This window comes from Globicephala melas, chromosome 3, assembly GCF_963455315.2.
Source record: "Globicephala melas chromosome 3, mGloMel1.2, whole genome shotgun sequence".
In the NCBI taxonomy this organism is placed as follows: domain Eukaryota; kingdom Metazoa; phylum Chordata; class Mammalia; order Artiodactyla; family Delphinidae; genus Globicephala; species Globicephala melas.
Window position 1 is genome coordinate 156,891,061 of NC_083316.1, and position 14,019 is coordinate 156,905,079.

The following is a 14,019-nucleotide window of genomic DNA, read 5'->3' on the forward strand; positions in this document are numbered from 1 at the left end:
GGTCAAGACTTTTAGGTGCTGGGCACACAGGGACAATCTAGACAACCTCTGGCCGGGTGCTTTTCATGTAACAGTACACCTTGGAGGGCTTCCTACGCGGTACGGAGAAGCCCTTATTCTTTCTAACGAGGGTGTGATCAGGCCTTGTAGGATGTCCTGTAGCTTACTTAAATAGTTCTTTGTTGATGAGCATAGACCTTGTTTTCAGCTTTAACTATTATCTCTTATCATCAGTGCTGCAGTGAAGGAGCTCATACAGACCTCATGCTGCACATGTGAAAATAAACTGTAGAAATGGAATCTCTGCATCGAAGGGTGAACACGTGGGTAATCTGGTGGACATTTGCCTGCCTGGGAGTTGTGGGTTGCAGCCTCCCCAGCACTGTGTAGGAAGGCCTGTTCTGTACATCCTTGGCCACCCTGTGAGGCATTCACTGTTTGGATTCTGCCAAACCAGATGCATCCAAGGTGGGTCTCAGGCTAGAACTAGGGAATCAGTGTGAGCTCTGGAGCAGCCTGTCTGCTTTTTCTTTCTCCCATCTGCACATGTTGCTGGGGGCTCTGCCTCAACCCCGTCTTCCTTCCCACTTGTTTGTAGCATCCCTCCCCTAGCTTGTCCCTGGATTGAGGTGTACCTGTTCTGTGGTTTCAGAACCGGGTTTCTTCTTTCAAGGATATGATCTTCTGCTTCTCAGAAGAGGACTGGTCCCTTCTAGACCCTGCCCAGACTGGCTTCTACGGAGAGTTCATCATTGGGGAGGACTGCGGCGTCTCACTGCCTCCAGGTAAGACTTAACTCTCCTTCTCTCCTGAGACCAGGGATCTAGGGGGCCCATGTCTGACCTCACTGTTCACCCCCAAGCCCTGATGGGAGGTCACCTGTACACAGTGGCCCCAAGGCCACTCTGCAGGTTGACCATTGCCTGCTGCTGTGACGTGTAAGTTAGGCTTGTTAGCTGCCTGTTTTGCATACAAAACCAAATATAACTTGTATCCCTTGCATTTGCTTTTCTTCTGTCATTCTTGTCCTACGGATTTCTTCATTGCTGTTTTTCTGACAGCAAAGAGTTGCCCCAGGCCCACAGCTTCCCCTTTAGTGTCCTTCCTCCCCCTCCCTCTCCCTGCTTGCTCTGGTCTTTCCACTTCTCTGTGGCCCTGTGTGGCCCCTGTTGGTGTCATGGCCTGTCACATGTCCCTCCAGCTTCTCTCTTCTCTACCTGTCCCAGAGTTGCCTGGGACAGGCAGCTTCTCTCTCCTCCCACCCTGGTTTCCTGTGGGAGCAGGTCACTGATGAATGTGTATCCTTCCCTTTTCTGTGAATAGATGACCCAGCTGCCCAGCTGGATCTCTCCCAAGGAGAGGAGAATGAGCCACGTGTTCCAGAGTTGCAGGACCTCCAGGGGAAGGATGTGTCCCAGGTCTCCTACGCAGGTGAGTATTGATACCAGAACTTGGTGAATAGAGCGGGTTGGAAGGCCGCTGCCAGCCAGAGGCAGACCTGCTCCCTCTGCCAATTTTCTGCAGCCCTCTGTCACCACTGGACCATGTCTTGGTAGGACAAGTCTTGCCTCGTCCCTCATTCCTTACAGAAAGAATATGGGGATTTTAATTTTGCCAGGTGTGGGGATTGCACTTCATCAGCCAGGAACTAGGATGTAATAGGAATATCTTTCTCCTCTGCTATAACTGACACCTGGCTTGTGCTGACAACCCAGTGGCCCCTCTACCAGTGAGGTCACATGCTCTCCAGAGGTCAGGTAGGGGAGGAGGAGGGTGTGCCACCTCTTGGCCGGGCACTGGGCACAGTGCCTCTGGCCGCTTCACCTGTCTACTCCATCCAGCCACATACTGCAGGTAGTGTGAGGAAAGTGAGGCAGGGGGGTGGCGCTCGGGCTTGGTTGACATGACACAGTTCAGCAGCAGCATTTCCCAGCCCCCTCCCCACCCCCAGCTTTCCGTGTCACCAGAGCTTGTATCTGTAACCACTGTGCTGTAACGCCTCAAGATATCTGCTCCTTCGGGGGAAAGAGTTCTGTACGGTGTCATCAGCAGACCCTTGACCCCTTCCCCTTTGGGACCTAAAGCTGGCACAGAGCAGGTCCGTATTTCACTCACTATCCCCACCGGGAACAAGCATCCAGGGCCTCTGGTGTGGCTAGCTTCCCATCCCGTCTCTACCCCAGCAGGCCCTGTCCAGGCTGCGTTTATGCAGCGTCTGCGTGGAGTACTGGAAATCCCACCACAGAAAATGGAAATGCCAGCAGGGATGGCAGTTACTTGTCCACAGTCAAGTGGAAGGGGCAGAACCAGGATCCACATTCCTCCTATCTAGCTTCAAAACCCACGTTCGTGGTGTTGGCCCATTTTGCCTGCAGATTCATTTGCTCAACAGACATTTACTGAGTGGCTGCCCTGAGAGGGAGCCTAGGCCTACTCTTGGATCACAGCCTGGCATCTGTTAAGATGCACCCCCCCACCCCCAGGTGGTGCTGCAGCTGCAGGGAAAATCAATGTTTTCATTTTCTTCTCTGGAAAGACTTCCCAAGTCTCCAGCCATTCCAGACAGAAGAAAGAAGGAAACGGGATGAGCCGCAGGTGCCAGAGTTCCAAATCTGCCAGCAGACGGTGCTCCCGCCAAGCACCTGCCCAGGTAAAGGAACGCCTGAGAGGGTGCGGGGGAGTGTGCCCCTGGCTGTGTGATGTGTGGCTTGAGTGTGCATATGTGTGTGTGTGGTGTGTATGCGAGCTTGTGTGTGCATGTAGCGTGGGGCTGTGATATGGCCTGTGGTGATGGCATGTGTGATGTATGTATAGTGTGTCTGGTGTGTTGCGTGTGTGAGCGTACGTGTGTGGTGTGTATGGTATGTGGCATCGTGTGGTATACATGTGAGCATGTCTGCATGTGTGTGGGCATACACGTGTGAGTGGTGTTTATGTACGTGGTGCGTGTGTGGTGCGTGCATGTGTGTACAATGTCTGTGTGTGAATGTATGCGTGCATGGTGTGTGTGTGCGTGCATGCGTGTTGGGTATGTGTATACATTTGTGCTGGTGGTAGGTTCAGGAATTGAACTTTCTGAAGTTCCTGCTGACGGTTCCTTGCCAACTGCCTGCCCTAGTTTTGTTTTGCTAGGTTCTCTTCCAGCTCACTCGCAATCTGAGGCCCTCCCCTCCTTTCCTTTCTCTTGTGGGTTGAGTCAGGGTGCTGATGTAGTGCTGTTGGCCACCTAGTTTGTGTATTTCTTCCCTGAGCAAGGAAGACGGGACTCCCCAGACAAAGTGCTGGAATTAGAGAACAGGTTTACAGAATGCTGAAAGGGGGACCTCTGGAGAATGTACTCCAGCTGCCCTCGGCAGCATTTAGACTCCAAGTAATGCTGGTAAAAGTTGCCACCTCCAAAGGCGAAGACTAAAATCCCGCCATGTTTAATGTCGTCAGTGTTCAGCCATTCTTCCAAATATCACACCCGAGTCTCCGGTCCTTACTTGAACCCACTGTGTCATGGAGGACTTTTTGCAGCCATCCAGACTGACTCATGCACAATCCGTGATGCCTTTTGGAAGCAAGATTTGCATGATATTTTGGTGTTTCCACCTACCACCGTGCAGGTTCATGACCATTTGTGTTCGCCCCCTCTCCTGTGTAGACAAAAGGGATTTTATGCTTATGTAAATCTACAGTCGGTCTACATGGACAGTACTCCGTCCCCACAAGCTTTGATGCTCACCCCTGGTTTTCTAAGGAGCTTGCTGAGGATGATTTTTCATGTGTAGCCCATTCTCAGTTCTGCCTGATGAAAGCTTGATTCTCGAAATACGTTTTGTTTTTGTGGCCACGAGGCATGTGGGATCTTAGCTCCCCGACCAGGGAGTGAACCTGCACCCCCTGCCTTGGAAGGTGAAGTCTTAACCACCGGACCGCCAGGGAAGTCCCTTGAGATGCATTTAGAATCCTCTTCCGCCTCTTCCTGCCCACAGCATGTCTCAGCCCTGGCAGCATCCTTATAGAATGTGGACAGTCATTAATCCCCAGTTTTTTAGCTCCACTCTCCCTCTGCTGGGCTCTGACACAGAATATACTTTGAAATGGCAAGAAGCTAAGGGTTGCTATCTGAGATCAGTGAGAGATGATAGATTGCAAAGAATAGGCACCATTTTTATTTTGGTGGCCTTGCCCACACTTCTGACAGCAGGTGAAGGGTCCACATCCACGCTCATGAGGGACCCTCCCAACTGGTTCCATTCGTGTCAGTCCAACCAGCACATTATAAAGCTGCCACTGCGATGGAATATCTTTTTTTTTAATTTATTTATTTTATTTTTTTTGCTGGGCGGGGGAACTGCGTTGGGTCTTCGTTGCTGTGCGCGGGCTTTCTCTAGGTGAGGTGAGCGGGGGCTACTCGTCATTTTGGTGCGCCGGCTTCCCACTGCAGCGGCTTCTCTTGTTGCGGAGCACGGGCTCTAGGCACGCGGGCTTCAGTAGTTGTGGCACACGGGCTCAGTAGTTGTGGCATGCAGGCTCTAGAGCGCAGGCTCAGTAGTTGTGGCGCACGGGCTTAGTTGCTCAGTGGCATGTGGGATCTTCCCGGACCAGGGCTCGAACCCGTGTCCCCTGCATTGGCAGGTGGATTCTTAACCACTGCCCCACCAGGAAGCCCAGAATATCTTTTCTTGTTTATTGCGTTTTCTCTGTGAATTGCCTAGTTAATACTCTTTAGTCCTTTTTTTCTTTTTTGCCCCTTCCCCCTTCACATTTGGTAAGCTCTATGTCTTTATGTCCAAAGCACTGCACCAGTGTAAGGTCTTTACACGATTTGTGCATTATATCCTTACTGCACCTTCTGAGATAGATACTGTCTCAGCCAGCACAGGCTACTATAGCAAAATACCATAGAGGTATTTTCTATTAAACAATAGAAATTTATTTCTCACAGTTCTGGAGATTGAGAAGTCTGAGATCAAGTCAACAGCAGGTTCATTGTATGGTGAGGGCTCTCTTCCTGGGTTGTAGTTGACTGCCTTCTCCCTGTGTGCTTGTATGACCTTTCCTCCGTGCATTCTCATGGAGACCGAGCCCTTGTCTCTTCCTCTTCTTATAAAGGTACTAATCCCATCACAAAGCTCCCACCTTCAAGACCTCATATAAACCTAATTACCTTCCAAAGGCCCCACCTCCCATACCATCACATTGGGAGTTAGTGCTTCGACATACAGATTCTGGGGGGGACACAGACTCTTGGCCCCTAACAGGTACTATGATGTCTCCATTCTGCAGCTGGGACCCCCCAAGCTGAAGTCTCTTGCGCAGGTAGCGTCTGACACTCACAGGCTGAGTATCAGACTGAGGATCTGAACCCATGTTATAGGGCTCCAGGCCCATGCTCTTAATTCCACATTCGCTTGCCTTTTCTAAGACTTAGTAGAAACTCAAAATTGTGGGGCTCAATCTGTTGCCTCTTAGTATTTGTACATAATTCCTCCTGTTTTTTAACTTTGTTTCTGTGGGTTTTTAGGACCCACATAAGGACCTTTTAGGACTTTTAGGACATAAATGGTTTTCTAAAAACGTTTTTAGTGTGTAAATGCAGTTCTTCATCTCTTTTTTGATTTTGTGTCTTGCTTAAGAAAGCCTCCGCCTCCTAACATTATAAGAATATATTAGTTATAATGCGTTTCTTTATTTTTTAAAATCTAGCTTCCTGTCCTCCCTGCTTCTCTCCTTAGCACCCCCAGCTGACAGGGAATAATTCATTCCCAGGCCACAGATTGCCTTTCTTGAGGAATTAGCCATCAACCTGGTCATGGGCTTTCTCCCCCTGAAAACACACAGCAGCCTGGTTGTTCCCTGGCCATGGGACAGCACAGCCAGAGGCTTTGGTATGCAGCACCCACCCCCCCCACCCCAAGTTGAGCTCAATTCCCCTGAACCTTGATGTACGTTATCTCTCGGTTTTAAATTTTTCTCCTGTAAGACAGAGATAATAGTCATAGCTACCTTGTGGAGTTATGATTGTTGAGGATTAAATGATTTAATACATGTAAAAGCACTTACACCAATAACTTCCCTGTTTTCTCTACCATTATCCTCACAGCCAATTCAGCCTCCCTCTGCCCTTCTCTCCACCCGCCGCACCCCTTGCACTCATCAGTGCTGAGCTGAGACAGCCCTGGTGTTACTCTTTCTCTGTGGTGTTTTGGGCAACACATCTATGAGTTTCATCTCATCTGCTAGGAATTCTTTACACTGTTGTGTCAATGGCACACAGCACTATTGTTGATTTATTTCCCCCCTTTTAGAAACTATGCATCTATTTTTGGCCACTTCATCTGATTTAAGGGGATGTCATCCTATATGCACTGTATTAGTCTCCTAGGACAGCTGTAATAAAGTACCACAGACTGGGAGCCTCGAACAACAGAAATTGATTTTCTCAACATTCTGGCAGCTTAGAAGATTGAGATCAAGGTTTCAGTAGAGTAGGTTTCTCCTGAGGCCTCTCTTCTTGGTTTGTAGATAGCTGTCTTCTCCCTGTGTTTTCACATGCTCATCTCTCTGCATGTCTGCGTCCTAACCTCCTCTTCTTACAAGGATACCTGTTGGATTAGGTCCTGCCCTGTTGACTTCATTTTAACATAATTACCTCTTTTTTAAAAAATTATTTATTCATTTATTTAATATTTGGCTGCATTGGGTCTTCGCTGTTGCATGCGGGTTTTCTCTAGTTGCTGCGAGCAGGGGCTACTCTTTGTTGCAGCATGCGGGCCCAGTAGTTGTGGCTCACAGGATCTAGAGCGCAGGCTCAGTAGTTGTGACGCACGGGCTTAGTTGCTCCGTGGCACGTGGGATCTTCCCGGACCAGGGCTAGATCCTGTGTCCCCACATTGGCAGGCAGATTCTTAACCACTGTGCCACCAGGGAAGCCCCCACTTAATTACCTCTTGAAAGACCTTATCTCCAAATATAGTCACATTCTGAGGTGCTAGGGGTTAAGACTTCAACATAACGTATTTTTAAGAGGAAGAGGATGCAGTTCAGCCTATAACACTTCACCCTCTGTTCCCCCATGATTCATGCTTCTCATATGCAAAATACATTCACCCTATCCCAACACTCCTTAACCTATTCCAGCATCATCAAGATTTAATCTAAATCAGGTTTGGGTGAAATTCAAGGTATACTCACTTCCAGCTGTGAACCCGTGAATCCAGACATCGAGTTATGTGCTTCCAAAACGCAATGGTAAGACAGGCAGAGAGTAGACACTCTCATTCCAAAAGGGAAAGATTGAAAAGAAGAAAGGCTGATGGCTCCCAAGCAAGCCTGAATCCTAGCAGGGCAAATTCCGTTAGATTTTAGGGCTTGAGATTCATCTTTGGCTCAGTGCTGTGTCCACGCTCTGGGCCTGTGGATGCAGTGGCAGTCCTGTCAACCTCTGAACTGCCTTTGGGGCTGGTCTTCCTTTTCCTTCAAGGTTGATGCATGTTTGCAGCCAGATAGCTCTATTAGTTTGTTCTGGAAGTCTGAGAGCCTTCCTTCAGTTCATCCTGGCTCCTTCCTTTTTATTCCAAGATGGCAGTGTTTCGGCTCATATAATGTTCTTAGAAACACTGTAGGCCTCCCATGCAGTTTACAGTAGTTCAGACCATTCCTGGATTATCTCATCTCCATTCCTGGCTTCCGAGAAGGTTGATTGGATCCAAGGTTGTCCTGCCGCACCCTTGGTGTTCTCCCCAGAATATACTTTCTCATTTTTTGCAGTATAGGTAGACTGAAAATTTTCTAAATCTTCAAGTCTTCCCTTCCCACTCCCCAGTCTCACATTCTACCCAGTCCCCCTCACACTTGTCTTGTGATGTTTGGACAGATACCCCCATGGACTCTGCCCTTCCCATTGTCTCTCCTGCTCTCTGTGGCTTTGGGTCTTCCTGCTATGCTCTGTCCGGTTTCACCTGCTCTCACATTCCCTAAGCTGCCAGAACTCTCCTCTCTCCAGCAATTAAGTCCAGAATAACCATATTCCTACTAATATCTTGAAGGGCCTGGCATCACTGCCCCCCCACCCCTGTTTTAGACCTGAGCCCCCACATTTCACAAAAGTGAGGAAACAGTCCTGAGGAGAGCTGCGCAGTGGGCTCTGGGCTGCAGGCCAGGACTTCATACCAGGTTCCCCAGTGCCCACCCACTTCCTCCCCACGGTACAGCTTTCCAACATCACGGGCTTGGGATCCATTGAACGAGCTTCTTCTAGTCAGTTTATAAAGTGCAGGACATCTCTACGCATCACCACTAGTGGCTGTCGGTGGGCCTCTGATACGACACTGAGAGGGAGAGATGATCCTGGGCAGTCTGGGACCGTTGAACAGCTCTGACATCACAGCAGGGCTCAACTCCCCTTCAGCCCTGAGCCCTTGGGCACATCACCCGAGTTTGCCTATGTTTATAATGTGGCAAATAAGGTATCACTGGGTGTGTCCAGGAGCAAATGGGACTGGGCACGTCAGAAGTCTTGCACGATCCCTGGGGCATTTAAGTGCTCAGAGTATGGTAGCTGGCAGCTTCCTGGCAGTCTGTTTATAGACTATAGTGTCTTCCTCTCTCTCAAGGCTTTTAATGTACCCTGACAGATTTTTCCCCATGCCTGGTTAAGGAAGTCAAGGTTACGTGATGTGTAACTGCTCAAGACTTACATGCAGACTCTTAGAGCTTGGAGGGGTCTCAGTGGCTAGAAAAAAATATATATATATATTGGGTCTGGGGGCTTAGGAGAAAAAGGTAGGGAAGAGGGAGAGAGGAGAAAGAGGTACCGAGGATATGTTGGCACAGTGTGGCGAAGGGTTTCCTTGCCACTAGATAACACCAGAGGTATCTGCAACCGGAAGATCCCTTGCAAAAATGTGGGTTCCTGGACCCACGCTGAACCTTCCTGGGTAGGGTTCGTAGGGGCTAGAGTGTGGCCTGGGCAGCACCACTGACCTCCATGTTGCTTTCTGGTAGCCGGAGGTGATGCACCATTTCCCGACAACAGCCTGGATGAGGAGGTGACCATCGAGATTGTTCTTTCCAGCTCTGGGGACGAGGACTCCCAGCTCGGCCCCTACTGCACAGACGAGCTGCAGAGCCCCACGGAGAAGCAGCACAGCCTCCCTACCTCCCACCGGAGCGGCCCTGAGTCAGGGGGTGAGGTGCAGACCTCCTCCAAAAAGTCCTATGTGTGCCCGAACTGTGGCAAAATCTTCCGCTGGAGGGTCAACTTCATCCGGCACCTGCGGAGTCGCAGGGAGCAGAAGCCACACGAGTGCTCAGTGTGCGGGGAGCTGTTCAGTGACAGCGAGGACCTAGATGGGCACCTGGAGACCCACGAGGTCCAGAAACCTTTTAGGTGCGGTGCCTGTGGGAAGAGCTTCCGCCTCAACTCCCACCTGCTCTCCCACAGGCGGATACACTTGCAGCCAGACAGACTCGAGCTACTGAAGAAGAGAGAGCAGGAGGCATCGGGGACCGTGGGCGGGGATTCCGACGCCCTACTGGCAAAGGGCAAGGCCAAGCTGCGCTTCCAGTGCTATGACTGCGGGAAGGTGTTCCAGCGTCCCGACCAACTGGCCCGGCACCGCAGTAGCACTCATGTGGACAAGTCCCGGCCCTTTCAGTGCCGGTACTGCGTCAAAAGCTTTTCCCAGAACTCTGACCTTCTCCGCCACCAGCGCCTGCACATGAAGCGCCGGTCCAAGCAGGCGCTGAACTCCTACTGAGTCAAGGGCGCACACGTTGTTGGGTGCAGCTCCAGCCTGGGTAGAGCACATCCCGCTCGTGCTCGGTTCCAGACTCCTCCCCAGGACGGAGACCACATCCTCCTGACCTTTACTCTCAGGTAGAAATGAGATCGTGGCCAGTTGAGCATCCGTTCTGTCTCTGCTGTGCCAGAAGCTGGGAGGGCGTGTCACCACCAGCTTTGACTTGCCCAGTGTTATCGGGTCTAGGAGAACCCTGTCCAGTGCTTCCCAAGCGGTGGAGGGACCGGGGCGCCCCCTACTGCAGTGACCCCTTGTCGGGGTGGGGGCGGTCTGTCCCTTACCAGCTAGCTAACTTTCGGTATACTCCCATCCTGTGCTGTCTGAATTCCCACCCCACCCTGAGGTCTGGAGGTAACTGTACTTTCTGCCTGACAGCAAGAAGCTGCAGATGAGGTGATGGGTTAGGAGGAAGGCAGGAAGGCGGGGTGGGACCCGTGGGCACAAGGGCAGTAGGGCCAAGCACACCAGACCATGTCATGTCATCAGCAGTCTGAGTCCTGGTCACCATCTGGTCCACAAGAGCACCTCACAATTATGAGATGGCCCTTTCAGGCTCAGAAGCCTTGGTGGGGGGCTTTACAGCTTCTTGCCAAATGGAAACCTTTTATTTGTGATGGTGGCTGGTTATTAGGGATTGTGAGCTCATGTAAGGCAAAGCCCACATCTTAAACTGTATGTTGGCACACGCTCCCCAAAGTGTCCTTTCTTTGTACCCTGAAGGTCCTTGGTGTATGCTTGTGGGTTAGAAGTGAAGTCATCGTCGTTTGAAAGGCACTTAAGTTTCCTTTCCCATTGGGTCGTGTCTAGGAAAGGGGAGCTCAGCTCCAGTGAATGAGAGGTTCCTTGGCTGGGTGAACTGAGCAGGGGAAACAACAGAACCTTGGTGAAGTCATTCTCTACATTATATATTAACTTAGTGTGCCAGTTGTATTAGTTCCTTAGGGCTGCTGTAACAAAGTACCAAAAACTGGATGGCTTAGAACAACAGAAATTCATCGTCTCAGTTCTGGAGGCCAGAAGTCCAAGATCAGGGTGTCAGCAGGGTTGGTTTCTTGTAAAGGAAGGATCGGCTCCGTGCCTCTCCTTTAGCCTCAGTGGTTACCGACTATTGTTGATATCCTTTGTCTTGTTGAAGCATCACCCCATCTCTACCTTCATCTTTACATGGTGCTCCTGTGTATGTGTCTGTCTCCAAATTTTCCCTTTTTATAAAGACACTAGTCATATTGGATTAGGGCCTACCCTACTGTTTCCAGTATGTTCCCATCTTAACTAATTGTATCTGCAATGACCCTATTTCCAAATAAGGTCACATTCTGAGGTACTGGGGTTAGGACTTCAACATGAATTTGGGGGGGATGGGGAGACACAGTTTAACCCATAAAACTAGATAATCCTGAGGTTCTGCTGTCATTGCCGATTCACAGGTGAGTCAATACAAACTTGGGTTAGCTTACTCTCAGTTCTATTGGAAGCAGGATTCAGATCCAAGCTTCTGCTCCCAGGGTGGATGTCCTCTGCACATAGCCTTTAAATTTCATTGCCTGGGGTTCTGGGCTGGGAGTGACCACTGGTAGTAAAACCGCAAGCAATGAAAACCACGGTCTTGTTCCTGGCAGACTGGCCAGGTTGGCGCAGCTCAGTGATGAGAAAGCACAGAGGCTATAGAGTATCAGTGACTAAATCAGAAAGCCAGCCACCAGGCATGCGTTACGTATTTGTATGTCAGGTCCCATTAGCAGGCAGTAAGGCTGGGCAAATGAATGCAAGGCCCTTTGTTCCTTGCCAGCCACTTCATTGTCACGTTGAGAGACACTGCTGCCACAAACTCAGTGAAAGAGTTACACAGTTTTATAGTTACGATTACTGTGTGTAGATTCATCTACATACCCAGGAACAGTAAATGCAATAAAATAATTTGGTCATAACCCTGAAAAAGAAATAAACTGTTGAGGCTCTTTGTTTTCTACATAGTTTGCCTCTTGGATTGATCTGGATTGATCTGCCAGGAAAAGGGAAAAATATGAATCTTGAAGGCCAAGGGAGGGGAAAACTCCAAATAGAACCCAGATTCCGTGTACATTTACCCCACCCACCTGTGCACTCTTGCCCAAGGATTCCATTAAGAGGGGAGGTTATGATCCCAAGAGGAACACTACTCTACTTAGTGTATTTTATCTGAAAATCTTAAGTAAGAAAGAAAGGGAATGTGACAGAATTGAAACCTTTGGGGACGCTGTGCATCGTTCAGTACCCACCAGATATTGTGAGGGAGTCCCCCATTCACTTACGCAAACCTGACCAAGGTACTTAGCTAATCAGAAGGTTACCTTCCCCCTGGATTCGGAAACCCTACTGGGTGATGCAACTCAAATCCCAGGTTCTTCCCATGCAGAAGAATCAATGCGGTTACCTGCTCTGGAGAAAGCTCCTCCGGAAGATAGGAGAACTGACTGACTTACTCCCTTCCCACCCTCCCTGGGTAGCTGGGCAGACAGGGGAGCTATGTTTCTACCTTGCCGTGGATGTTCAGAGACCCCACATCTGAAGAACATCTGTCCTCCCTGTTCATCTGATCCCTTGGCATTGTTCCCATAAATCCACAGGTGCATAATAAAATTCGACTCACTGAATTCATATTTGCGTTTGACTTTTCATTTTAGTTTAAAAAGTAACAAGTAGCACAGCTGAGAGAGATGGTCCGTTGGCCTGACAAAGAGAAGTTGAGGTGGGAGGATGCTGAAAATGGCCCTCTGGATGTCAGGCATCACCTTGTGAAACTTCTGGGCCTCAGATAGATAGTTCTGGTCATCTGATCTGACTTGTCTAGAGGAGAGAGGAAGTAACTGCTTCTTTACACCAGGGATGGGATGAACTTCTGGTAACACCATAGCTGTTTCACCCAACCTCTGCCATTTTCATATAGTCTCTGTCTCCTGACCTCTTGCCACAGCTGGGAAAAACAAAGATAAAGCCAGTGGTGGGAAGGTCCCTTGCTATTCTTAAGTCAAATCATGGCACAAGTGGAAGAGAAGGCACAAGTCTGTGCCTACCTTGGACTTGGAGATTGGTCCTGGTTGCTTTTCTCCTGTGAGATAGTTTCCCTACTCTACCAAAAGCAGAGTTTTGATCAGGCACAAACACTTCTGCTTGCAGCGTAATGGAGGGAATTTGATGACATTTCTGTCAATTCCCCAGTTCCGTCTAATAAACCCAGGTGCATTTTCTATTAGTAACAAAAGTTGATACTGTTTTGTCTTATAAGGAATGGTCAATGCCTACCAGTGCTCCAATGCAAACAAGTCTACAGATTAGGTAACATGCATAAGAAGGCAGCTTAGCCGGCAAAGGAGCATTGGGAGGAAGACTGGATGACCAGGCTCTCCTGCAGCCCTGCCCCACACCTAAGGCACCCAGCATCTGCAGGCTGGTTATTAGGGATCATAAGTTCATCAAGGGCAAAGCCCTGGGGTTCCATCCGTACCTTTTGACCATCCCATACAGATTAGGAATTTTATCCTCCCTCTGAACCATAGCCAACAACGAGAGCACCATGATTAATGTGCGTATAATCACCAAAGTACACTGCAGTATTATGAAATCCCCTAAGATGCAGAACTCTCTTAAGAAATGGAAGAGCAGATTCACACATTAATGAGAAGGGCCAGTCTTCACTCGCGTATCTTGGCCATAGCGAAGGAGATCACAAGCAGATTGGTAACCCCCTCAAGACAAAGGGCTGTCTCCTCAGCACACTAATAAATGGCAGGGGATTGCCCTTTTCCCATCACCCGCTAAAAAACGGTTTGGTACAAGTCATGTCTGTACTAGCCTATTATGTACAGGTCTTGCTACATCTTGTCAAAATGTAAAGGGGCCAGGATACCTGCCCTGAAAACGTTGCAGGTCAGAAAAGGTGCAGACTTAATAGTTGGGGTAAATCAATCCCACCCAAATCAAGCTGGATCACCTTTGAAAGTGTCTGTGTGCTCTGAGAAGAGATGGGGGCCTGCTTCCAACCCACTGAAGGTAAATTCAGAGTGATTTCTAGATTTTTAAAAAAATAAATTTATTGGGCTTCCCTGGTGGCGCAGTGGTTGAGAGTCCGCCTGCCGATGCAGGGGACACGGGTTCGTGCCCCAGTCCGGGAAGATCCCACATGCCGCGGAGCGGCTGGGCCCGTGAGCCATGGCCGCTGAGCCTGCGCGTCCGGAGCCTGTGCTCTGCA

At 49.5% G+C, this 14,019-nt stretch overlaps 1 protein-coding gene across 2 annotated transcripts; it reads left to right on the forward strand.

Moving 5' to 3' along the window:
* Positions 1-291: 291 nt before the first annotated feature.
* Positions 292-12,416, forward strand: LOC132593278 (zinc finger protein 496-like). 2 transcript variants are annotated; one of them, XM_060296804.1, is made up of 5 exons: positions 292-468; positions 653-785; positions 1,324-1,431; positions 2,537-2,650; positions 8,995-12,416. In XM_060296804.1, the coding sequence occupies exons 2-5, from the start codon at positions 677-679 to the stop codon at positions 9,747-9,749; spliced, it is 1,086 nt and encodes a 361-aa protein (XP_060152787.1). In that variant the 5' UTR covers positions 292-468; positions 653-676; the 3' UTR covers positions 9,750-12,416. The 2 variants fall into 2 exon arrangements, with proteins under 2 accessions (XP_060152787.1, XP_060152786.1); XM_060296803.1 differs by lacking the exon at positions 292-468 and having other exon boundaries at positions 487-785.
* Positions 12,417-14,019: the final 1,603 nt, after the last annotated feature.